General features: G+C 40.1%; 1 protein-coding gene and 1 long non-coding RNA gene across 3 annotated transcripts in view; one reads left to right on the top strand and one right to left on the bottom strand.

Annotated features, from left to right (window-relative positions):
• Positions 1–705: 705 nt before the first annotated feature.
• LOC132391801 (uncharacterized) lies at positions 706–25,263 on the bottom strand. Its single transcript, XR_009511354.1, has 3 exons — positions 25,001–25,263; positions 1,761–1,893; positions 706–910 (listed from the first exon to the last, which is right to left on the bottom strand). It is a non-coding gene; the product is annotated as an uncharacterized LOC132391801 (long non-coding RNA).
• Positions 25,262–26,561, top strand: part of stpg2 (sperm-tail PG-rich repeat containing 2) — a 591,496-nt gene continuing 590,196 nt past the window's right edge. For both annotated transcript variants that reach the window (XM_059965434.1, XM_059965433.1), the window contains exon 1: positions 25,262–25,686. In XM_059965434.1, coding sequence (XP_059821417.1) covers positions 25,566–25,686 — 121 coding nt within the window. In that variant the 5' untranslated portion in view covers positions 25,262–25,565. The remainder of the gene's footprint in view (positions 25,687–26,561) is intronic.

Here is a 26,561-nt window from a genome sequence, read left to right as displayed (position 1 = left end):
ACAACCTTGATGATGAATAGGAAACCACACGGCTGCTTAAAGTCTCACCAACTGTACAAAAAATATCAAAAAGCTGACTAAAATGATGGCCTATATATGTAAAGCTCTAGTATACACAGGAGAGGAAATTAAATTATAGTAATGTCCTAAATAGATGAAACTGGAGTAAAGTGCGTAGTTAACAAGCACTACACCTTAGAAGAGATATTTTCACTGCAGATGGAGTGAATTAAGCCTTGATAGAATAATACTCAGACTTCAAGGGCTAAATTTAACAAAATAATGTTGTGGTCCCTGAAAATTATAAGGTGAAGAGAAATACAATTAAGGTTTTATATTCACATGTTGTTGCATTTAGGACTAGAGGACGTAGTCTAAAAGACAGAGGCAGCACTTTCAGGAGTGAAGTTGGGAAACATTTCCTTATACAGATACCTAAAAACATGACTACATAACACTTACTTTTTCACATGATCAAATTGAAAATTATATCTTTATTCTCTAGTGTGAAAAGTGATAATAACCTTTTCTAGGGAGCTTCATGTCAGTCTGAAAGCTTGCCACTTCCTGGCATGAGTCATCTTTTTGACAAGGCATAATTTCTGCATTAAAAATGCACTGGATGAGACCATTTTCCATTTAGCATTCTTTCCACAACGTAGGCTACATTGACTCTTATTCATTTTTGAGACTTATTCTTGGACCCCACTCTAATAGGTTCACCCATCTGGCTACCCTACCCTACCCAACACTCCCTGAAGTCAGTTCTGATCGGTGGTCACTCCTGATGTCCTCACTGTGTGATATTCCAGATCCTCTGATCATCACTCTCTCTCTCTCCTCTTCCCACAGTCCTCATTCTGCTCACCACTTGACATGAGATATTTATAGCTGCAATCCATTGTGTGATCTGAAATAAACCGACCAAAGATGCATGTTATGATTCTGTCAAACAAAATGCTAATTTCACACTTGTACCAAAGCCTGGAATATATCGATCCTGCAGAGCAATCAAGTTAGAAATGAGCTAAAACTCCATAGGAGTGAAGAGGATTCTTTGATGCTTTTGTTTCCTAACATCATGCTGTGAGGCGACTGTTTGCTGTCTTCGTGGCAACATGTGGTTTATCCTCAACTCCACAACATGTTCTGTGATTATGCAATGTAAACCTAGCAGGCATTGCTGAGAATTACGTAAAAATTACTCCACAGGAAAAGGTCATTCTTCTCAGCTCAACCATACTGCCCTTTGGCTCCTTTGCTTAACTATTAAGGTATCTTATTTCTTTATCTTTCTCAAGCATGTTTAATTTTCTCTTGAATGCATTGTGTTCATTAATGGAGCTGTATCTTGGCAACAGAACATAGTTATGCTCTCTGTTTGATCTGTTAAACTTCCAGTGCTTTGTTTGCAAACTTTGTAGATGGGGCTTATGGCATTATTGTGATCAATTTCGCTTAAATTATAAATTGATATATTTCTCCACCCTCCCCTTTCTTCCATTTTTCATTCCCCATTCTGGCTCCCTTCTCACCTCTTCTCTTCTCCTCACCTTCCTATATTCTCCCACTGGTGCCCCTCTTCCTTTCCTTTCTCCGATGGTTCACTCTTCCCTTCAATCAAATTCTTACAGCCCTTTACCTTTCCCACCTATCACCCTCCAGTTCCTCTCTTCATCCCTCCTCCCCCACCCAGCTACATTTCCACTCATCTGGCTTCACCTATCACCTTCTAGCTTGCAGACCTTCCACTTCCTCACCTTTCTCTGAAGGTTTCTTCACTCATTGTTCCAGTCCTGATGAGGGGTCTTGGTCTGAAATGTTGGCTCTTTATTCCTCTCCATTGCTGCTTCCTGAGTTGCTGTGTTCCTCCAGTACTTTGTGCGTGTTACTCTGGTAAATTGATATATTGGTTTACTATTGTCATATGTACTAAGCTACAGTGAGAAACTTTGTTTTGTATGCCATTCCCAGATCATTTCATCACATCAAAGGGACCATCCAATAGTCTTATAACCTTTGATAGAAATTCTACTTGAGCTTCGTGGTCCGTGCTTTGGGGCTTTTTTTCCAATGGGAGGGGTAATAGATAAGATCTGTTTAGTGAGACATAAAGCCCCATTCTGGAAACAAATCAGCACATAAATCTAGGTTGATACTCACTGATGGTTAGGGAGTTCTGTACTGTCAGATGTGTAGTTAACACAAGCATTCACAGCAGGAATGATGTAATGACCATGTAATATTTTTAAGATATTGGTTGAGGGAGAAATATTTCCATTCTGCCATATGGGAATTCACATAGCACTTCTTTGAAAAAAATACCAGAGAGTAAAAATACATTTAATCTAAAGTAGCTTTGAATGTTTGGAACAAAATTGTAAATCAAGACTGTTATTACATTGGGCTAAGTGGCATTAGCACTTCTTTGAGTCAGTTAAGCACTCCCAATGGTTTGCTACACACTTTTGTATGATATACATTATTTGGTAACTTAACTCAGGAATCACATAAGAAACCATTGATTTTTCAACAGCGCTAAAAAGCTTTATGCATTCAACCATATGTAACCCCTATTTTACTAAGTGACTGCAGGTGATAAACTGGTTTATTTTACCTGGAAGGATTGACTGCAAAGATAACATTTCCCATGAAATGCATACTGTATATCCTGGTCATTTGTTGCAGCAAGCAAAATAAAAGGACACATACCATTGCTGGTGTTATGTGAAGAACATATTTTATAAATTAGTAGCCAGTAAACTTAGTCATGCTCCTGGTTTCACCCTCTCTCTAACTGTACAAATAGCGAGATTTCTCTGACTGCCAATGTCATCTCTTCATTAGATGTAAAGATTCTCAAAAATCTTTGACTTTAATTCTGATGTTCTTCAACTCTATTTGGCAATTGTGCCAAATTGTGAAGCCAATAAAATTAACCAGGATGAAGCTTTCCATTCCAGAACCTCTGAGGTAGCCTCCTTCATCAAAGATCAGGGTTTCCCTTCTACTACTGTTGATACTGCCCTCACCCACGTCTTCTCCTTTTCCTGCACTTCTGCTCTCACCCCAGCTTCCTGCTGCCATAATAGGAATAGGGCTCTCTTTGCCCTTACCTACCACCTCATGAGCCTCTGTATCTGGCACATCATTCTCTGTAACTTCAGCCATCTTTTATGGGATCCTGCTACTTTGCACATCTCTCTCCCCCCACCCCCCATCACTTTCCATTTTTCACAGAGATCACTCTCTTTAATAAAGTGAGAAAGAAACAGTGTTACACAGTCATGTTTTTAGGTATCTGTCTGCTGAAATGTTTCTTAATTTCACTCCTGAAAAATCTGTCTCTGTCTTTCAGACTATGTCCTCTAGTCTTACATGCAACAACTTGTTAATATAAAAACTTAAAACAAATTATCCCTTCATCTTATAATTCACAGGGACCATAACAGCATTTTGTTGACTCATCCCTCCCCTCTCATCTACCTTCTGGCTCTTTTTCCTGCAAGTGGGAGAAGTGCTACTCCTGCCCTTACACCTCCTCTCTTACACCATTCCAGTCCTTCCAGCTGAGGAAACACTTCACCTGCGAGTCTGTTGGGGTCATCTACTATATCCAATGTTCCTGTGGTAGATTAGGGGACCACTTCATTGAGCACCTTTGCTACATCCACAACAAAAAGCAAGATTTCCTGGTGGCTACCCACTTAAATTTGACTTTTCATTCCTTTCTGACGTATCATATCATGGCCTCCTCTACTGCCACAATGAGTTGAGCAACTCCTAATATTCCATTTGGGTAGCATCCAACCTGACAGCATGAAAATCAATTTCTCTAACTTCCAGTAATTTCTCTCCCCTCCTTTTTTTTCCTTTTCCATTCTGCTTCCCTCTTACTCATTTTCTTCTTCTCACCTGGTGCCCCTCCTCCTTCCCTTTCTCCCATGGTTTACTGTCCTCTCCAGTCAATGTCCTTCTTTAGCCCTTTATCTCTTCCACTTATCACCTCCCAGCCTCTTACTAAATCACCCCTCCACCTCCCATGTACCTACTCCCCTAACCTGGCTTCACATGTCACCTGCCTAATTGTGCTCTTTCTTCACCCGCACCTTCTTATTCTGGCTTCTTCCCCCTTCCTTTCCAGTTCTGATGAAGTTTTCTGTCCTTTCCTATCAGATTCCTTCTTCTTCATCCCTTAGTTATTTTCACCTATCACCTCCTGGCTTATTTCATCCTCGCCACTCTCCTTCCTCATCTGCCTATCACTCCCTCACCTGGATCCACCTATTGCCTGTCAGTTCTTGTTGCATCCTTCCCCCCACTTTTTATACTGGCCTGACCCAAAAGTTGACTGTTCATTTCCCTCCATAGATGCTGCCGGATCCACTGAGTTCATCCAGTTTCTTTATGCATTGCTCAGGGCTCAGAGACAAATGGAAGGCCATAAATTGCTGCTGCCCAATAGATCATGTGCTTTGTGCCAGGTTCAAGTATCTTCATACTCCTTTTCCCTCGTTCAACAAAGCCTACACTGATGCACTGCAGCAGTGGTAAGTTTTATCAGTAATCTAGGGCTTCACTGAGACATAATTCTTGAGATATGAGAAGCATCTATGTTTTCTCAGAGTCTAGATGTGAGCCTTCACTTTCAGAGGGCAGTGTTGTATAATGGGGGAAATTTGGTGCTGGAACTTTTTCTTACAGATAATGAGTTCCATCCTTTCTTAATCTTCAGTAAATAAATTGACAATGACTAGGAGTTTTCACTTTGAAATTATGTACGAATGAGAGGCAACTATGTAGTTTGGTACAACTATTGAGGTTTGGTAACCTTGGTTTTATAGCAGAGAGGATTTTGCTGGAATGGTTTCCCATTAGCTCCACTCAAGCAGGAAGAAACAAAAAGGAAAAGGACTGGAAGGACGGGAACAACCAGAAACTGTAAACCCAGTATATTCTTTGACTGAAAGCTCAACAATGCCTCAATGGAAACAATTTGGAAAACACCTGAAGGCCAAGTCTGCCAGAAAACCCATGACCTAAAGAACAATGGGAAAGGTTGGGGGAACATTAAAGTCATGATGTGCGTGGGATGTTCAGGGCTGTCAAGTTCATCCATGGCCAAATACTCAAGGCATTAAGGTAGGGCATGAATCTATCAGGGACAGAAACAACAGTCAAAGTTTGTTGAAAAGAACACTTTGAAGACTTTTAAAAAAAATTCTGACTCTGCTAGCACTCTTGACTGACAAGAAGCCATAGAGGTTACATGCCAACCAAAATAACAACAAAAAAATAATTTCTTACTTGAAGATCTAAACCAACCACAAATTCACAACCACATCAGATGAGGATGATATACCTGGGAACTCAGAGACGAGACAATCACAATTATCTTCAAGAAAGAGAATGTCTGGATGTGGTAACAATAGGAGTCTCCTTGTTGATCCATGAATTAATTACTGCTAGGGGTTTTCTCTGCTGCCTTCTACCAGTAGCCAAAACATTATTTCTTAAATTCAGAAGCACATTGTGTGGTAATAGTTCAAAAATAAATGCATGGAGCAGTGTTAACCACAATATATGGTCCTCTTTAATCTCATTAATGCCTTTTACTCTATCAGTTGGAAGGGACCCTGGAACAACCTTCTCAAGTTTACTGGCTGCAGAAATTTGCCTCCATTCTACATCTGCTTCATGCCATAGACAAGTTGTGATCCTAACTAGTAGATCCACAACAAAACCAATTCAGTACAGACCGGTGTCAAACAAAGTAGTGTCATTGTCCGTTATACTTTTTTCAGTCATTCATGCATTGCACCTCACACCCGCAAGCTTCTTATAGGAGTGGAGTGAATTTACACAAGCAGTGGAAAAGTGGTTGACAAAAATCTGGACATTCCAATATTTCAGCAGGTTATGATGATTCCGGAATTTTCTTTTTTTCCAGATTTCTAACATCTGTGTTTTTTTGATTTCCATGATTATGTTACACTCAGATCCAGTTCAGGCATAAGTGCCACCATTTGTTTAGTGTGATGACCAAGAACTAGGAAAGTTCTGCTGTGCAAAAAACATCCCACTTCAAATTGCAACACTTAATTCTGATATCAATTCTCAACTTTCCAGTTTTGGCCATTCATGATTTTGGATATCACCAAGCAGTATTTATAAAAGAAGAGTGAATGAATGGCTTGCACTCTCAATATAAAACTTAGCCACATAGTGTTGTGTGCAGTCAAACTTGTTTTTCCATCTCCAAAAGAAAGTGTGCAGCAAAGGGCTGATTTAGTCCATACATATTCCTCTTGAGCTATCTCATCTTTTCATATTTCCTTAAAATATTGAAGTAGGCTAATAGGCCCATTAACCCCATGCTATCTATCCCCTTAGCTATTCAATAGACCTCACATGATGTTTTGGGTGCATTCAATGAGATCCATTTTGTGATCCTAGTTCATCCTACCACAGGAATGCTTAGTGACTTTCACATTTACAGTAATTATAATACTTGATTATGTTTATGCATGGTGATTAATATACATAATGATTATTATACATAATTTATTATGAAGAGTAAATATGATCCACAGTAATACTATTGATCATTTCACTATATAATATGCATAAGATCATAAACATAATTAGAACTTTTTAATTAACTTTAGCAGGCTCATATTCTTTAATTTAATAGAACCCAGGCTCAACAGATTCTCATTATTGTGCTGGGGAAAATCAATTGTTTGTTTAATTTTGTATAATGAAACAGTTTAATATCACCTGTTGTGGGAGTTTCAGCGATGACTGATCATTTGCAATTTTTCACCCTTATTCAAATGAACTTCATACTTGCTGAAGGTTATTTTGCAGATTTGAGCAGTCAGGGTAATAGTATTGCTTACATTTAATTCAACCCAACAGTTAAAATGGAATCACTCCTCAGTGGCAGGAGTGTCATTTTGACTTGGATAAAATATCAGATTAGTCCCACTTTGATATTATTTGGCTAAATTTAAAACTTGCTGTGACCTCCTTAAAACATTGGTACTTTTAAATTATGGATAATAAGGTCCGGATTTTTTTGGGTATCCTAAGATCACATTCGTCATTTTGGAATTTAAAATACCATTACAGAAAACATTGGGAGATAGAGATATTCTTTAACCTGCTTCCTAATTACATCATGGAGTCTAACTCAGTGTTTCCCAACCTTTTTTAGCCCAACACTCCCCTAAAGCATTTTCATACTTGCCAAAGCCCCCCTAAAGCATCCTCATACTTTCTAACACTCCTCTTAGGCACAATATACTTTCAGGCACCCCCATAGTGTAAAAAAATGTCTACCATGAGAAAAATGATTCTGCTTTAAATTTTTATTTGTCTTTAAACCTAACTTACACAGTACCTGTACGCTGTACAGCAGCTTCGATATTAATGTGATCCTTGAGCTTGGTGGTTTTTAGCAAGAGTTGAAATATGTGGTTCAAGTTGTAACAGAAAAAGCCTTAAGTCTATACTCGTAACAATGTCCAAGCAGTTTTTGATTTTTGTGAGTATGTGGTTCACTGCACTGAAGCCTCTTTCAACAAGGTACGAGGATAGAAATGCGATGAAGAGCAGTTAGGCTCTTCTCCAAAATCCAGGAAACTTCATATGACAGTGTACCACATACCACAAAAGCTGATATTTTTGAAAAGCATTTTTGCTTTTTTCATCATTCTTAATTTCGATAATTTCTTCTTGTAAGCTCTCTTCCTGTTCTTCCACCTTGCAAAGAAATGGGTTGATTGCACAGTCCGGATTTTCCAGATCATTCAAATCCTTGATTCTGAAAATCCTGCTTCAGTGACTGCAGGTGTAAGCAGTACCCTTGCAAATCACCGTCTGTGAAAGAGTGCCCTGCTTTCCATGCAGGGAAACTGTGAGAAAATTCTTCTCTCAATGTTTTGCTTATACATTTCCAATTTTCTGATAAAAGTGGACACTGCATCTTTTGCTTGGATTAGGTTGAAATTCTCACCCAGCAATTTCGTATTTAGAATGTTCATTTTGTCATACAGATCGACCAGGTACATTGCATCTCCATGTAGAAGTTATATCTTGAATTCCAAGCTCTTGTCAACTTTTGAGAAAAAAATTCAACCAGTGTCAAAAAGATCAATGAAACTTTTTAAGCAGCAGCCTTTTGACAGCCAATGCATTTCAGTGTGAAGAAGCAAGTGTTAATTATTTTAGCATTAACTGGTGAAATATTCTGTTAATTAATGGATGAGCTTTAATTTTGTTGATAGCAGATAATACAAGAACCATGCTTGAAAAAAGTCACTGTCCGAGTTTTTTGGCAGTGAGATATTGATGATGAGTTATACAATGGATTGCAAACAGACTTGGAATTTCTTTTTCATACAATGCCACAAAACCAGCATGGCAACCTGTCATATATGGTGCTCCATCTGTTGCACAAGAAATCACGTTTCTAATCAGAATACTTTTATCCTCAATATACATTTTGAGCTCATCATAGATTGATTCTTCATTGACATTGTTTTTAACTTTTTACAAAAGAGAATCTCTTCATAAACTTTTCAATTTTTGATAAAATGTACATATGCCATTAGCAATGTCCCATTGTTTCACACAGTAGACTCATGCAGTTGTATCACAAATTCTGTTTTTGTAACTCTGATGATCCTCGATGTCTTCACTCATTTTGTGAATACAATGAGCTACAGAGTTATTACTCAGAGGAATTGATTTTAAAATACTGGGATCCATTTTGAGAACAGTGGTGACTACTTCTGATGCAGCAGGCATTTTTAATCTTTCGCTAATTGTATGAGGGTTTCCACACTTTGCTATCATTTTGGAAATGTTATAAGAACACCATCAAGGTCGTTTTTAGCTTTCTTGGCAAATGACTCAAGTGTTCAATGCTTTTCAAATGCTTCTTTCATCTTCTGGAACTGAGTAATACTGTAGGTAGCCTTTTCAGAGTGTCTTTTATGGAAGTGTTCCTGCAATCTTGATGGTTTCATGGGTTCATTGGACAGTACAGTATTTCAAATAAGACACATGGGTCATCACTGATCTGACGGAAATAGAATAAAACCATACTCCAGATATGTAACATTGTTATTGACGCATTTTCTGTAGTTACTGTTTCTTAGCAGGATTAGAATTCAAGGCTTCACTGCCTTCAGACTCATAGAGATCGTGCTGTACGTATAAAATAAAAAAAACAACACAAACTGGGAATGCCTATCAGATATTGATGACAGAAGTGAGTTGACATGGTCGATCAGGTCTCATGCCTCCAGTTAGGGTGCCAGTTACCACACGCACCCCCAAGAATCTTGGACGCCTCCTTAGGACACATAATCGCATCCGTTGGGAATCTCTGGTCTCACTAAAATATCCTGTGAAGCGTAATTTAAAATCAATAAGTAGTAAGATTGAAGTATAATGAAGGATTTTAAAATTCTCTACATTTTGGGCAGGCTGAGGCCTCACCCTGATGATGTCTAAAATGCAATTTTATCCACCAAACTAATAATTGAATTTCAATATGCTATCAGGTGACTTCACTGGTCACCTAGTCTGATAGAATAAAGACCGTAACTCTTCCCTTGTTCCTTGTGATAGAGCAGCCAACAGCATTCACACTGAGGGGTTAGTTATTAAACCAATGTAAGCAGTTAATGGATAGCATCACCACATTGCTACTCAAGTCATGTTCTGGAAGCTGTTTTAATTTTTTTATTGATTTCCAGTTATCTGTCAAGCTTTGTATCAGTGTTTATGGAACAGTGGGTGGACTTTATTTTCACCGGGCCATTATTCCAACATGGACAGATCTAAAAGCAGAACTAGGCATATCTCTTTGTAATTTTATAAATTCCAGAAATCTGCATCCCCTTGCCAGTGAAAATGGAATGGAAAGCCACAAACCACGAGAAAAGCACTGATACATTCATACTGAGTGACTAAAGCTGGACATATCACTCTGAAAAGACTTACTGGGTTATGCATTAAAAATACATGGAATATGTTAAGAGCACAGCCAATTTATTAACCCTCTCAACCCTATTCTTCTGCCTTCTCCCTATTACCTGTGACAGCTTTACTAATCAAGAACCCATCAACCTCCACTTGAAGTACATCCAATGACCTGGCCTCCGCAGCTGTCTGAGGTAATGAATTCCATAGAATCACCACCCTCTGGCTAAAGAAATACCTTCTAATTTCTGTTCTAAATGGTTGTTCCTTTATCCTGAGGCTGTAGCCTCTGGTCCTGGATTCCCCCAGTACAGGAAACATCTTATCCACATCCACTTTATCTAGCCTTTCAATATTTGATAGGTTTTAATGAGAAACCCCCCAATTTTCTAATCTCCAGAAAGTACTGTCCCAGAGCCTTCAAACGCTCCTCATTCTTTAACCCTTTCTTTCCAAGAATCATTCTCATAAACCTCCTCAGGCCCCCACCCCCAATGCCAGCACATCCTTTCCTAGAAAAGGGGCCCAAAACTGCTCACAATATTCCAAGCATGGTTTGACCCATGCATTATAAGGTCTTAGCATTACACCCTTGCTTTTATGTTCTATTGATGCTTTATCACTTTAGCAGAGCATTACTTAAACTACAAGTATTATAAGACACCAGTTTGCAATTATATATAGTACTTGTGACGAAATAGAATAACAAGGCACTTGACAGGCAAATTATCCCAAAATAAAAGAAATACTACATCAGAACAGGGATCTAAATTAGGATAGATCACCCAAAGATTAAACCAATATAGAGGAAATCCAAAATCGATACATAAGCAAATTGGTTTCAGAACATAAGATGATAAGAAATAGGAGCAGGAGTAGGCCATCCGGCCCATTGAGCCTGCCCTGCCATTCAATAAGATCATGGCTGATATGTCCGTAAGCTCAGCTCCATCTACCTACCTTTTCCCCAGAATTCCCTTACTATGTAAAAACCTATATATTTAGTGAAGACTCAACTGCTTCCCTGGGCAGAGAATTCCACAGATTCACCACTCTCTGGGAAAAACAGTTACTCCTCATCTCTGTCCTAAATCTTCTCCCCTGTATTTTGAGGCAATGCCCCCTAGTTCTAGTCTCACTTACCAAAGGAAACAACTTTCCTACTTCTATCTTATCTATCCCTTTCAAAATTTTGTATGTTTCTATAAGATCCCCTCTCATTCTTCTGAACTCTAGAGAGTATAGTCCCAGATGACTCAATCTCTCCTCATAGGTTAACTCCTTCATCCCTGGAATCAACCTGGTGAACCTCCTCTGCACTGCCTCCAAAGCCAGTATATCCTTCCTCAAGTATAGAGACCAGAACTGCACACAGTACTCCAGGTGCAGCCTCACCAGTACCCTGTATAGTTGCGTATGACCTCCCTGCTCTTGAATTCAATCCCTCTAGCAATAAAGGCCAACATTCCATTTGCCTTCTTAATAACCTGTTGTACCTGCAAGCCAACTTTTTGCAATTCATGAATGAGCACTTCCAAGTCCCTCTGCACAACAGCATGATGCAATCTTTCACCATTTAAATAATAATTTGCTCTTCTATTATTCCTTCCAAAGTGGATGATCTCACATTTACCAACATTGTATTCCATCTGGCAGACCTTGGCCCACTCACTTAACCTATCCATATCCCTCTGCAGACTTCCCACATCCTCTGTACAATTTGCTTTTCCACTCAGTTTAGTGTCATCAGCAAATTTTGCTATGCCACACTCAGTCCCCTCTTCCAAATTATCAATATAAATGGTAAACAGCTGCGAGCCCAGCACTGACCCCTGCTGCACCCCACTCACCACTGACTGCCAACCAGAGAAACACCCATTTATACCAACTCTCTGCCTTCTATCAATTGACCAATCCACGATCCATGCCAATATACTTCCTCCAACTCCATCCATCCGTATCTTATTCATAAGTCTCTTGTGTGGCACCTTATCGAACGTCTTCTGGAAATCCAAGTATACGACATCCACCTGTTCCCCTCTATCCACTGCACTCATTATGTCCTCAAAGAACTCCAGTAAGTTTGTCAAACAGGACCTGCCCTTTCTGAATCCATGCTGCGTCTGTCTAATAGAGCCACTCCTTTCTAAATGTTTTGCTATTTCTTCCTTAATGACAGCTTCATGCATTTGCCTGACTACAGATGTTAAGCCAGCTGGCCTATAGTTGCCTGTCTTTTGCCTACATCCTTTTTTAAAAAGTAGCATGACATTTGCTGTCTTCCAGTCTGCCTGGACCTGCCCGGAGTCTAGAGAGTTTTGATAAATGATTACCAACATGTCTACTATAACCTCCGCCAATTCCTTCAGCACCCTGGGATGCATCCCATCAGGACCAGGGGACTTTTCTACCTTCAGGCCCTCTAGTTTGTTCATCACTATCTGTTTAGTGACAGTGATTTTATCAAGGTCCTCACCTCCCATTTCATCCATAACATCCTTCTTTGCAGTAGTGATAGGGGATTCGATAGTTAGGGGGACAGATAGGAGGTTCTGTGGAAGAGATTGAGAAACCCGGATGGTCTGTTGCCTCCCTGGTGCCAGGGTCCACAATATCTCAGATCAAGTTCTCAGTATTCTCAAGAGGGAGGGTGAGCAGCCGGATGTCGTGGTCCATGTAGGGACCAATAACGTGGGTAGGAAGAGTGAGGAGGTCCTGAAAGGTGAGTTTAGGGAGCTAGGTGCCAAGTTAAAGGACAGGACCTCCAGGATAGCAATCTCAGGATTGCTACCCGTGCCACGTGCAGGTGGGTTTAGAAATAGTAAGATAGTGCAGATCAAAGTGTGGCTGAAGACATGGTGCAGGAGGGTGGGCTTCAGATTTATAGATAATTGGGCAGTTTTCCAGGGAAGGTGGGACCTGTTCCAGTGGAACGGTTTACATCTGAACTGGAGGGAGACAAACATTCTTGCAGGTAGGTTTGCTAGAGAGGCTCCAGTGGATTTAAACTAGATATGGGGGGGGGGGAGGGGAACCAGAGTGTAGGAACAGATGTATGGGAGAAGGAAGAAAAAGAAGACAGTAAAGTTCTTTGTACTGTTAGAGATAAACAGAGAGGAAGAGGTGCAGAATTTCTTAAACACATTTATTTTAATGTTAGGAGCATTGTAAGAAAGGTGGATGCGCTTAGAGCATGGATTGATACCTGGAGATATGATGTTGTAGCTATTAGTGAAACATGGTTGTAGGAGGGGTGTGATTGGCAACTAAATATTCCTGGAATTCATTGCTTCAGGTGTGATAGAATCGGAGGGACAAGAGGGGGAGGTGTTGCATTGCTTGTCAGAGAAAATATTACAGCGGTGCTCTGGCAGGATAGAATAGAGGGCTCATCTAGGGAGACTATTTGGGTGGAATTGAGGAATAGGAAAGGTGTAGTAACACTTATAGGGGTGTATTATAGACCACCTAATGGGGAGCGAGAATTGGAGGAGCAAATTTGCAAGGAGATAGCAGATATTTGTAGTAAGCACAGGGTAGTGATTGTGGGAGATTTTAATTTTCCACACATAGACAGGAAAGCCCATACTGTAAAAGGGATGGATGGCTTGGAGTTTGTAAAATGTGTGCGGGATAGTTTTTTGCAGCAATACATAGAGGTACCAACTAGAGAAAAGGCAGTGTTGGATCTTCTGTTAGGGAATGCAATAGGTCAGGTGACAGAGGTATGTGTTGGGGAGCACTTCGGGTCCAGTGATGACAATGCCATTAGTTTCAATATAATTATGGAGGATAGGACTGGACCCAGGGTTGAGATTTTTGATTGGAGAAAGGCTAACTTTGAGTAGATGCGAAAGGATTTAGAAGGAGTGGATTGGGACAATGTGTTTTATGGGAAAGATATAATAGAGAAATGGAGGTCATTTAAAGGTGAAATTTTGAGGGTACAGAATCTTTAAGTTCCTGTTATGTTGAAAGGAAAGGTTAAAAGTTTGAGAGAGCCATGGTTTTCAAGGGATATTGGAAACTTGGCTAGGAAAAAGAGAGATATCTACAATAAATATAGGCAGCATGGGGTAAATGAGGTGCTCAAAGAATATAAAGAATGTAAGAAGAATCTTAAGAAAGAAATTAGAAAAGCTAAAAGAAGATATGAGGTTGCTTTGGCAAGTAAGGTGAAAATAAATCCAATGGGTTTCTACAGTTATATTAATAGCAAAAGGATACTGAGGAATAAAATTTGTCCCTTAGAGAATCAGAGTGGACAGCTATGTGTGAATCCGAAAGAGATGGGGGAGATTTTGAACAATTTCTTTTCTTTGGTATTCACTAAGGAGAAGGATATTGAATTGTGTAAGGTAAGGGAAACAAGTAGGGAAGTTATGGAAACTATGACGATTAAAGAGGAGGAAGTACTGGTGCTTTTAAGGAATAAAAAAGTGGATAAATCTCCGGGTCCTGACAGGATATTCCCTAGGACCTTGAGGGAAGTTAGTGTAGAAATAGCAGGGGCTCTGACAGAAATATTTCAAATGTCATTAGAAACAGGGATGGTGCTAGAGGATTGGCGTATTGTTCATGTGGTTCCATTATTTAAAAAGGGTTCTAAGAGTAGACCTAGCAATTATAGGCCTGTCAGTTTGACGTCAGTGGTGGGTAAATTAATGGAAAGTATTCTTAGAGATGGTATATATAATTATCTGGATAGACAGGGTCTGATTAGGAACAGTCAACATGGATTTGTGCGTGGAAGATCATGTTTGACAAATCTTACTGAATTTTTTGAAGAGGTTACGAGGAAAGTTGACGAGGGTAAAGCAGTGGATGTTGTCTATATGGACTTCAGTAAGGCCTTTGACAAAGTTCCACACGGAAGGTTAGTTAGGAAGGTTCAATCGTTAGGTATTAATATTCAAGTAGTAAAATGGATTCAACAGTGGCTGGATGGGAGATGCCAGAGAATAGTGGTGGATAACTGTTTTACAGGTTGGAGGCCGGTGACTAATGGTGTGCCTCAGGGATCTGTACTGGGTCCAATGTTGTTTGTCATATACATTAATGATCTGGATGATGGGGTGGTAAATTGGATTACTAAGTATGCAGATGATACTAAGGTAGGTGGCGTTGTGGATAATGAGGTAGTTTTTCCAAGTTTGCAGAGAGATTTAGGCCAGTTAGAAGAGTGGGCTGAAAGATGGCAGATGGAGTTTAATGCTGATAAGTATGAGGTGCTACATTTTGGTAGGAATAATCCAAATAGGACATACATGGTAAATGGTAGGGCATTGAAGAATGCAGTAGAATAGAGTGATCTAGGAATAATGGTGCATAGTTCCCTGAAGGTGGAATCTCATGTGGATAGGGTGGTGAAGAAAGCTTTTGGTATGTTGGCCTTTATAAATCAGAGCATTGAGTATAGGAGTTGGGATATAATGTTAAAATTGTACAAGACATTGGTAAGGCCGAATTTGGAGTATTGTGAACAGTTCTGAATTATAGGAAAGATGTCAGCAAAATAGAGAGAGTACAGAGAAGATTTACTAGACAGTTACCTGGGTTTCAGCACCTAAGTTACAGGGAAAGGCTGAACAAGTTAGGTCTTTATTCTTTGGAGCGTAGAAGGTTGAGGGGGGACTTGATAGAGGTATTTAAAATAATGAGGGGATAGATAGAGTTGACATGGATAGGCTTTTTCCATTGAGAGTAGGGGAGATTCAAACTAGAGGACATGAGTTGAGAGTTAGGGTGCAAAAGTTTAAGGGTAGCATGAGGGGGAATTTCTTTACTCAGAGAGTGGTAGCTGTGTGGAATGAGCTTCCAGTAGAAGTGGTAGAGGCAGGTTCATTATTGTCATTTAAAGCAAAATTGGATAGGTATATGGACAGGAAAAGAACGGAGGGTTATGGGCTGAGTGCGGGTCAGTGGGATTAGGTGACAGTAAGCATTTGGCATGGACTAGAAAGGCCAAGATGGCCTGTTCCCGTGCTGTAATTGTTATATGGTTATATGGCATATTAGACGTGTCCTCCACCATGAAGACTGACACAAAATAGTTGTTCAATGCCTCAGCCATTTCCTTATTACCCAATATCAATTTCCCCTTCTTGTCTTCCAAGGGACCAATGTTGACTTTAGCACCCTCTTTCGCTTTATTTGTTTATAAAAACTTTTGCTATCTGTTTTTATATTTTGTGCTAAATTGCTTTCATACTCTATCTTCCCTTTCCTTATTTCTTGTTTAGTAGTTCTCTGTTGCTTTTAAAAGTTTTCCTAATCCTCCAGTCTCCCACTACTCTTCGCGACTTTGTACACACGAGCTTTTAATTTGATACTATCTTTTATTTCCTTAGTTATCCAAAGTTGGCTCTCCCCACACTTACTGTCCTCACTTTTGACTGGAATTTACATTTGTTCAGCACTGTGAAAAATCTCTTTGAAAGTATTCTACTGTTCCTCAACTGTCCTACTAAATAGCCTGTGCTCCCAATCCACATCAGCCATCTCCTCCCTCATCCCGTTGTAGTCTCCCTTGTTCAAGCATAATACACTTTGAAGGAACATCTTACAGAGAGTCACAGGGTGAGAATTCCAGAGTTCAGAGCAATGACTGTTGAGTGGTGGGATCCAATAAGGAAGCCCAGAAAAGGGGTGAAGAGATAGTTAGCGTTAGGCATAATTCTTAAGCCTAGTTTAGTGTGACACGTATGAGAGACTGGAAATTAGTTGTTCTAAGTAGTCGTGTCATTTTGTGTAAGTTTGGCTTGAATCAATAGTTCAAGTGTAAAAAAACTACTAATTGTACAGAACACAGCTATGAACTAATGAAACCACTGTCAATGTAACTAAAAAACAAGAGTTTTGAGAGTCCAGTAGGTGGATTAGTTGATCATTTCTAGCTGTTTAAAATTATAGTACGAGCACAAGAATATTTATATTAGAACATCTGGAATAGGAATGATACTTGTTTTATTGTCTGTAAGATATGGAAAAAAACCTTATGGAGGCTAGTTTGATAGGCTATGAACTGTAAGTCACAAGTCATATGAAATGTAGGAACCTGGGTTCATGTGGATGAAAGTAACCTACAGTCTTGGCTAATATTGTTAACACGTAGGATAATGGGGCAGAGGGTCAGCAACTTTAAAATTTTTGGTGTTATCATTTCGGAGGACCTGTCCTGGGCCCAGCACTTAAGTGCAATTACAAAGAAAGCATGGCAGCATCTCTACTTCCTTAGGAGTTTGTGAAGATTCAGCATGACATCTAAAATTTTTAACAAACTTCTATAGATGTGTGGCTGGCTGCGTCACAGACTGGTATAGAAACATCAATACCCTTGAATGGAAAATCCTGCAAAAAGTAGTGGTTTCAGCCGAGTCCATCACAGGTAAAGCCCTTCCCGCGATTGAACACATCTACATGAAGCATTGTTGTAGGAAAGCAGCATCCATCATCAGGGACCCCCACCACCCAAGACATGCTCTCTTCTTGCTGCTACCAGTAGGAAGAGGTACAACAGCCTCAGGACTTGCACCACCAGGATCTGGAACATTTACTACCCTTCAAACATCACACTCTTGAACCAAAGGGGTTAACTTCACTTGCCCCATCTTTGAAATGTTCCGACAACCTATAGAATCAATATCAAGGACTCTTCATGTCATGTTCTCAATATTTATGACTTATTTATTTATTATTGCTGTTTCTATTTTTGTATTTGCACAGTTTGTTGTCTTCTGCACTCTGGTTAAACACCCTAGTTGGGCAGTCATTCATTGATTCTGTTATAGTTATTATTCTATAGATTTCTTGAGTATGCCCCCAAGAAAATGAATCTCAGGGTTGTATATGGTGACATAGAGTGCATATAAAAAGTCTTCATCTCTCCCACCCCCCACGGAAGTTTTCATTTTTTTATTGTTTTACAACATTGAATCACAGTGGACTTAATTTGGCTTCTTTTTTGACACTGATAATCAGAAAGACTTCCGTGACAAAGTGAAAACAGATTTCTACAATGTATTCTAAATTAATCACAAATATAAAACACAAAATAATTGATTGCTTAAATATTCACCTCCCTTTAATATGATATAACAAATCATCACTGGTGCAGCCAATTGGTTTTATAAGTCACATAATTAGTTAAATGGAGAACACCGTGTGCAGTCAAGGTGTTTCAATTGATTGTAGTAAAAATACACCTGTGTCTGAAAGGTCGATCTGCTGGTGAGTCAATATCCTCAACCATGAGGACAAAAGAATATTCCAAACAAAAGGTTATTGAAAAGTAAAAATCAGGGGATGGATATAAAAACATTTCCAAGTCATTGAATATCCCTTGGAGTACAGTTAAGTCAATCATCAAGAAATTGAAAGAATATGGGGCAGCTGTAAATCTGCCTAGAACAAGCCATCCTCAAAAACTGAGTGACTGTACAAGGAGGGGACTAGTGAGGGAGGCCAACAAGAGGCCCATGACAACTCTGGAGGAGTGACAAGCTTCAGTGTCTGAGACGGGAGAGACTGCACATACAACAATTGTTGCTCGGTTGCTTCACCAGTCACAGCTTTATGGGAGAGTGGCAAACAGAAAGCCACTGTTGAAAAAAATCTCACATGATATGTCAGCTAAAGTTTGCTAGAAGGCATGTGGGAGACTCAGAAGTCAGCGGGAAGAAGGTCCTAAGGTCTGATGAAGCCAAAAGTGAGCTTTTAAATGCTCTGTTTGGCGGAAGCCAAATGCCACATATTATTTACATCATACTGTGGGGATGCTTTACTACTACAGGCCCTGGAAGGCTTGTGAAGGTAGAGGGTAAAATGAATGCAGCAAAATACAGGGAAATCCTGGAGGAAAACCTGATGCAGTCTAAAAGAGAACTATGACTTGGGAGAAGATTTGTTTTCCAGCAAGACAATGATCCCAAGGTTAAAGCCAAAGCTAAACGGGAATGGCTTAAAAACAACAAAGTTAATGTCCTGGAGGGGCCAAGTCAGAGTCCAGACCTCAATCCAATTGAGAGTTCGTGGCTGGACTTGAAAAGCGTTTACTCACGATCCCCATGCAATCCTGCAGTTTCAGCAGTTTTGTAAAGAAGAATGGAGAAAATTGTACTGTCCAGATGTGCAAAGCTGACAGAGACTTATCCACACAGACTTGAGGCAGTAATTGCTGCCAAAGTTACATCTATTAAATAATGACCTGAAGGGGGTGAATACTTATGCAATCAATTATTTTGTGTTTTATATAGTAATTAATTTAGATCACTGTGGAGATCTGTTTTCACTTGAGTCTTTTTCTGTTGATCAATGTAAAAAAAGCCTAATTAAATCCACTGTGATTCAATGTTGTAAAACAATAAAACATGAAAATTTGCATGGGGGGGGGTCAATACTTTTTATAGGCATTATAAACAAACTTACTTTGAATTTTGAACCATTAGACTCTTGAACCAAAGAGGATAACTTAATTCAACTTCACTTGCCCCACTGTTGAAATGTTTCCACGACCTATGGACACTTTCAAGAACTCTGCATCTCATGTTTTTGATAATCATTGCTTATTTATTTATTATTATTTCTTTCTTTTTATATTTACATAGGTTGTTGTCTTTTGGACACTGGTTGTACACCCAAGTTGGTGTGGTCTTTCAATGATTCTATTATGGTTATTATTCTATTATGGAATTATTGAGTTAGTCCACAAGAAAATGAATCTCAGGGTAGTATATAGTGACACATATATACTTTCATGTCAAATTTACTTTGAACTTTGAAGTGGGGTGGACTACATGTTCACTTATGTATATGCTGCTGACATACAGCATTATCTGCCACTTGCTAATTATTGTCAGTCTCTAATTGTGCATAAAAGTATGTATTCTAATAATTGGGAATTTGAAATAGACCCCTGAAATTTCATTAAAGCAATATCTGTAGATACCAAATTAATTTTCAATTAATTAATAGATGTATTTTTAAATATCAACCCATTTCAAACCTTGAAGTTCTTGACTTGAATTTCTAACCTTGACCATGGTAATGGATTAGAACTATGGTTATGCAACATCACATCAGCTTGTGTATCAGTGGTCTCAATGCATTGAGTGTGCTATAATTTCATGGATGTTTTTGGTAGGCTTGGGTTGACATGTGTCACTAATACTTAAACGATACAAGTACCAGAAATGAAGTTCCACAAAAGTCTAATCAACTGCCCTTCAAAGGCATTACTGGTGTTGAATCTCCTTCAATAGACTGAAGAAGGAGAAATTAGACAGGGGAATAAAGAAATGGCAGCGATTTTTTTGTGTCATCAGGAACTTAGAAACCTAGAAATAGTTCAGAGGATGTCTGAAGGGAATGAAGAGTTCAAAGAAATTACGATTACCAAATAACAATTTTAGAGAAATTAATGGGACTGAAAGCTACTAAAGTTGTAGACCCTGATGACCTACACCCCAAGTTTTTTAAGAGAGAGGCTCAAGGGATAATAACAGATGCTCTATATAGCACTTTTGTAAAGACTTTTAAAGCAATAATTAAAATAGAAAAGGAACCTGTGGATGTGATGTATTTGGATTCTGATAATGTGCCATAGAAGAAGTTACTAAATAAAACTATAACATGTGGAACTGGGGATAAGGCAGTGTAGTGGTGTGTGTTCAGGATTAGTTAACGGACACAACACAGGGAGAAAGAATCAATTATTTTCAGAATGGGAGGAAGTGACTTGTAGGTTGTGACTGCACAGGTTGGTCACAAGAGATTCTGCAGATGATGTAATGCTTGACCAATACACACAGAATGCTGAAGGAACTCAATAAATAAGGCAACCTCTATGGAGGGGAATGATAGAGGGCTAAATTCCTCCAGTATTTTGTATGTGTTACACAGATTGGTGCCGGGGCTCCCAGTGTTTATAAACTAGATTAGTGATTTTTGAAGAGGGGAACAAACTTGACCTTTCCAACCTTGCAGCTAATATTAAACTGGGTGGCAATGTGGATTGTTAAGAGGATATGAGGAGGTTTCGGGGAGAGAGTGACGGAGTGAATGCTGGGCTTGACAGGATAGATGCAAAGATAATATTATTCCTGGTTTAGCAGTCTAGAACCAAAGTTCACAGTCTCAGAATAAGGGATCAGCCAATCAGGACAGAAATCTGAAGATTCCCCCCCACCCCTACTCAAAGTGCTGGTAAATCCATACACCAGTCATAGAATCTTTTGTACTATTCATTTATGTTTGGTAAATTATAGCAATTTTACGTCTTACACTGTACTGTTGCTGCAAAACAACATTCACGACGTATGTCACTGATAATAAACCTTCTATGGCACATTATCAATCGTACAGCACAGAAATGGGTACTTTTGCCAACTGACCACGCAGCATCTTTCACTGACAAAACCCAACAGAAATCTCATTTTATTCAACCCATATTTTTATTAACTCCCTTTAGATTCTGTCACTTGGAATCAGAACAGCACACACAAAGTGCTGGAGGAACTCAGCAAATTAGGCAGCATCGATAGAGGGGAATAAACAGTCAACATTTTGGGCTGAGACGCTTCATCAGGATGGGAGGTGATCAGAATCAGGTTTATTATCACTGTCTTATATGAAGTGAGATGTGTTGTTTTTTAGCAACAGTATATAAAATTACTAAAATATTCAAAATAAATAGTGTAAAAAAGTAACACTGGAGCAGTGTTCTGGTTTTCATTGATGTTCATGCATTTGATGACAGCGGGGAAGAAGCTGTTCCTGAATTGTTGAGTGGCACCTAGATGTGCAATTTGAGTGACCAATTAACCTACCAATCCACACATATCTGGGATTTTGGAGGAAATCAAAACATCTGGAGGAAATCAGTGAGGTCACAGGGAGAATGAACAGATTTCTCACAGAGAGCACAGGATCAAAAGCATTTCCCTGGAGCTACAAGGCAGTGGCTCTGTCAACCAAGCCATTATGCTGTCCCACTGGGTTCCTCAAGATTGTCACAGACAAGGGTTGGAATGGGGATTGCTCCCACTAGCCATTAAATGCCCCCAATGGTGTGCGTCTCAAATAGGCTCTGACATCCAAGTTCTGCTCCAAGCCTTCATGTATGGCTTAGCTACTAAACCCAGCTGTACTGTTTCTACTGACACAAAGGAAAATCCGAAGCTGGATTCCATAAGGCGGTCCTATGTTGAGTTCAACAATGAGTGGCAATCCTGTGAAGCCTCTGGTGCCAAATTCTATTGGTCTCTGCCGTTTCTTATTTCAGATTCATCAGATGAGTGGAGAGGGGCAGCTTGCTACATAGTTAACAGCTTGCTCTGCATATTGTATTGCCCTGTCTTGCGTATAATGTAGACTGTTGGAACGCAACATCCATGGTTGCCCCTGACTAATGGAGGACCTCAATGCTGTCCCAAAATGATTGTGAAGTCACACTTGCTGAGCTTGACAAAATTTTTTTATATCGAGTGATGCGGGGATATTGCAGGAAGGTGATGCAACAGAAGATTATCTATATTCTCAATGAGTGTTGAGAAGATGCAAGCGTTAACTGCATAACTACAGTCAGTATGGGGGTGGGAGGGAGTTGGCTACTGCACAGGATCGAAGTATGCTGCAGAGAGTCGTAAACCATAAACTTAGTCAACTCCATCATGGGTACTAGCCTCTGTAGTATCCAGGACAACCTCAAGGAGCAAAGCCTCAAAAAGGAAGCATGCATCATCAAGGACGCCCACTACCCAGGACATGCCCTCTTCACATTGCTACCATCAGGAGAAAAATACAGAAGCCTGAAGGCACACACTCAATGATTCAGGAACAGCTGCTTCCCCTCCGCCATCAGATTTCTGAATAGATGTCAAATCAATCAATTGCTACCTCACTACTTTTTTTATTTCTATTTTTGCACTACTTATTTAACTATTTAATATACATATTGCAATTCACAGTTTTTCTCTATTATGTATTGAATTGAACTGCTGCTGCAAAGACTACAAACTTCACGATGTATGCCAGTGATAATAAACCTGGTTCTGATTCTGATTAGACTATTCCTACCTCAACATCTCACGATCGGCATTATAGTTGAAATCCATTCCACATAAGTCCCCATCCACTTGGCTGCCTTTATCCTACCAGAATCAATTGTTCATTCGCCCTAAGCACACTGCCCAGCAATAACTTGATACTAAAAATCTCAGTCTTGTTTGCAGTTCCCTCCATGGTACTCACCCCCTCAAGTTTAGAATTTCTAAAGCCTTACAATACTCCTCTATTCTCATGATTTGGCCCGAGCAACAATTAAGGAACGGGCATACACTTCTAGGTAGTTTGCAGCCTTTGGTCATGCTTAGTTTTAATTCTGACACAATTGGTCACACATTAATTAGCCATGTCCTGAGCTCAAACACTTTCTCTAACCTTGCCAATTCTTCTCTCCTCTTGGCACATCTTAAAAACAAAACTCTGTCATAGGTTACAGTCATCTAGTATTTCCATATATTGGATAATATTAAGTTTTGGTTGCATTACTTAAGAGTCTTGAAGATTTTATTTTGCTACAATATGGTGGAATACACTCCTATTGCTTGGATGAGCATAGCTCTAACACTGAAGAATATTGACACTGTCCAGGGCACAGCAATCCTTTTGAATGGTACTGAATTCAGCATCTCAAACATACCATCCTTCCACCCATGGGATTTCATTGCAACAATTTGCCAAGGAGTCCTCAAAAACACCTGCTTTATCCCATGCACTGAATCCCATGTAGGAATACAATCACCTTGGATGCTCCCCTCCTAGACCTGCCCAGGACACAGCACATAGACTCAATCACAAGGAAAGCACAAAACACTCTTTAACTTCTTGGTAGGTTAACGAGGTTCAGCTTGTCACCCATCAACCTAACAAACTTCTCCAGATGTGCTGTCTGGTTGTTTCATGGTCAGGTCTGGCAATATGAATGAGCAGTATTCTGTTCAATATGTCATTGGCACATCCCTCCTCACCAACAGCAATACCTACAGGAGGGCAAAATCCATCAAAGATCCCAGCCATCCGACCCATGCCATCTTCTCACAGCTACCATTGGGCAGGAGGTACAGAGATCTGAACTCGCAGACCATGAGGTTCAAGAGCAGCTACTGTACTTCCCTTCTACTATTCAGATAGGAGCCCTCAACCTTAATCAATACAGTTTAGCAACATTGTGACCACTTTGTACTAACGTGAACTTTGATATTTTTCTTCTGTGTTCTTGGAATAACTGTGTCTTAATTTACAATTTTCTTGTGAATTAACTGTGAATGTGTCTAATGCTAAGTCACAAGGTAATGTTACAGCTCTATAGAACTGTAATTAGATCACATTTATAATATTGTGCTCAGTTCAGATCACCTCGTTAGGGAAGGATGTGGAAGCTTTAGAGATGGTGCAGAGGAGACTTAGCGAGATAATGCCTAGATTAGAGGGCATATCTAGTGAGGAAAGGTTGAGCCAGCTAGAGCTTTTATAATTGGAGTGAATGAGGATGAGAAGCAACTTGATAAAGGTGTATAAGATGATAAGAGCCACAGAGTGGACAGCCAGCACCTTTTTCCCAGGGTGGCAATGAGAGAACATACTTATAACATGATTGGAGGAAAAGTATGGGAGGATTTCAGAGGTAAGTATTTTTTTTACACACAGAGAGGTTTAAAAGCATGGATCTTTCTACCAGGAGGTGGTGGTAGTGGCAGATACAATTAGGGACTTTTAAGAGAGTCTTGGATGGGCAATTAGAAAGAAAAATGGAGAGCTAAACGAAGGGGAAAGGGTTAGATTAACTGTGGAGCAGGTTAAAAGGTGGTAGGCCCAAGGGCCTGTACTGTACTATTCTGTTTTTTTTTGCCTGTGGTGCTGCCATAAATGTTCTTCATTGTGCCTGTTCATTCATGTACTTGTGACAATTCATGACAATAAACTTGACTTTTCTCTGATCACTCACCAGTCTAAACTGCAAATATAACCTTCATCCTGTGCTGTCTAACTGTTGGAATTCTCTTGCTCACAACTTTGTAGGAAGGCCATCATAGAGGGATTTCTCCAGTAACAAGCAGGGATGGATGCACGGTTACAATGTGTCCCAGGTGAAGCGGGAGCAGGAGACGGGCCCATTGTACCGGTTGGCACCTCGCTTTCCGAAGTCAGGAGGCGGGGCAGCGGAGCCTGGCGCCTGTCACCATGGCAGCCGCCACACTAACGCGGATACAACCTAACAATGCGCTGAAGGCGATACAGTCACGGCAGACGGATACACTAAAGTACAGTTCGGAGATACATGGACTGCAACACAAGCAATTTCCTTGACCCATTGAGACTCGAGCAACAGCCCGCTCAAAGATAATTTTCTTCATTCGATGAACCGACTAGCACCATACTTCTTCCCCTTGAAGCGAACTTTAGCCCGTTACTTTCGCTGACCGGAGCTGTGCGTTCTGTTTGCAACCGCTCTTTGCTAATTCCGGGCAACTTATCAACCCCCTCCACAAGACGTTCGACCCGTCGAGCAGATGTACGACCGAGCCCCGCGAGACACTATCTTCGCCTCGGCGCTGGGTAGCACCGGGCCAGCCGTGGGCCCCGCTTCTTACAACACCCACCGCCGCAAGTTGCAAAGCGCCAAGGACGGAGGTGAGCAGCAGGCTGCGGTGCATAACGTGCTCACTTCGCCTCACGGTACAGCGTTAACATCTGCTGAGCAAAAACAGATTTGCTCAACAATGTTTTTGTGGGAGGTGCTTTCAGCGTAAGGGGGTTTGTAGCTAGGAATTGTGAAAGGAAAACTGGATAGGCAAGAGCCACGCGCACGATTTTAAAGGAACTCTGAGTCGGACAGCATCTGTGGAGGGAAAAGGACAGTCAACCTGGCAGGTCTCATAAACAGAAGATTTTGCAGATGTTGGAAATCTAGAGTCACACACAAAATTCTGCCAGCAAGTCAAGCAGAATTTATGGAGGGTATAAACACACATGAAAGGTCTGGGCCTGAACCGTGGACTGTTTATCTCCATCCATAAATACTGCCTGACTTCCGAGTTCCTCCAGTATTTTGTTTGTGTTCTTCAAGACCCTTCATTTAGTCTGAAAAATAATGAGCCAACCAGTATAAAGAGGAGAGAGGAAAACGTAAGAGCTATTGGCCTTAAGTTCTTCAAGTTCAAATTTATTGTCATCCAACCAAATGCATATGCTAAAAGAGACGGCGTTCCTCTGGACCAAGATGCACAATACAGTACATACAACTCACACACAACATATAAAGTAATATTACCACAAATAAATTAGAAATGATAAAATATATATTCCAGAAGATTGACATTTAGCATAAGGTACATTTACAACACAAGTTTAAAATGTAGACAGTATTTCACTACTGGCACTTCATACCTGATGAGACCAGGGTGATGGAAGGGAGTTCAGTTGTTTCATGGCCTGAGGGAAGAAGACATTTCCCTTCCTAATAGCCCTTGTCCTAATGCTCGGGATCTCATGCCTGACGGTAGGAA

Source organism: Hypanus sabinus, chromosome 3, assembly GCF_030144855.1.
Source record: "Hypanus sabinus isolate sHypSab1 chromosome 3, sHypSab1.hap1, whole genome shotgun sequence".
NCBI classification, from domain to species: Eukaryota; Metazoa; Chordata; class Chondrichthyes; order Myliobatiformes; family Dasyatidae; genus Hypanus; species Hypanus sabinus.
Note: the sequence above shows the minus strand (reverse complement) of the source record. Positions and strands in the feature narration are given on the sequence as shown.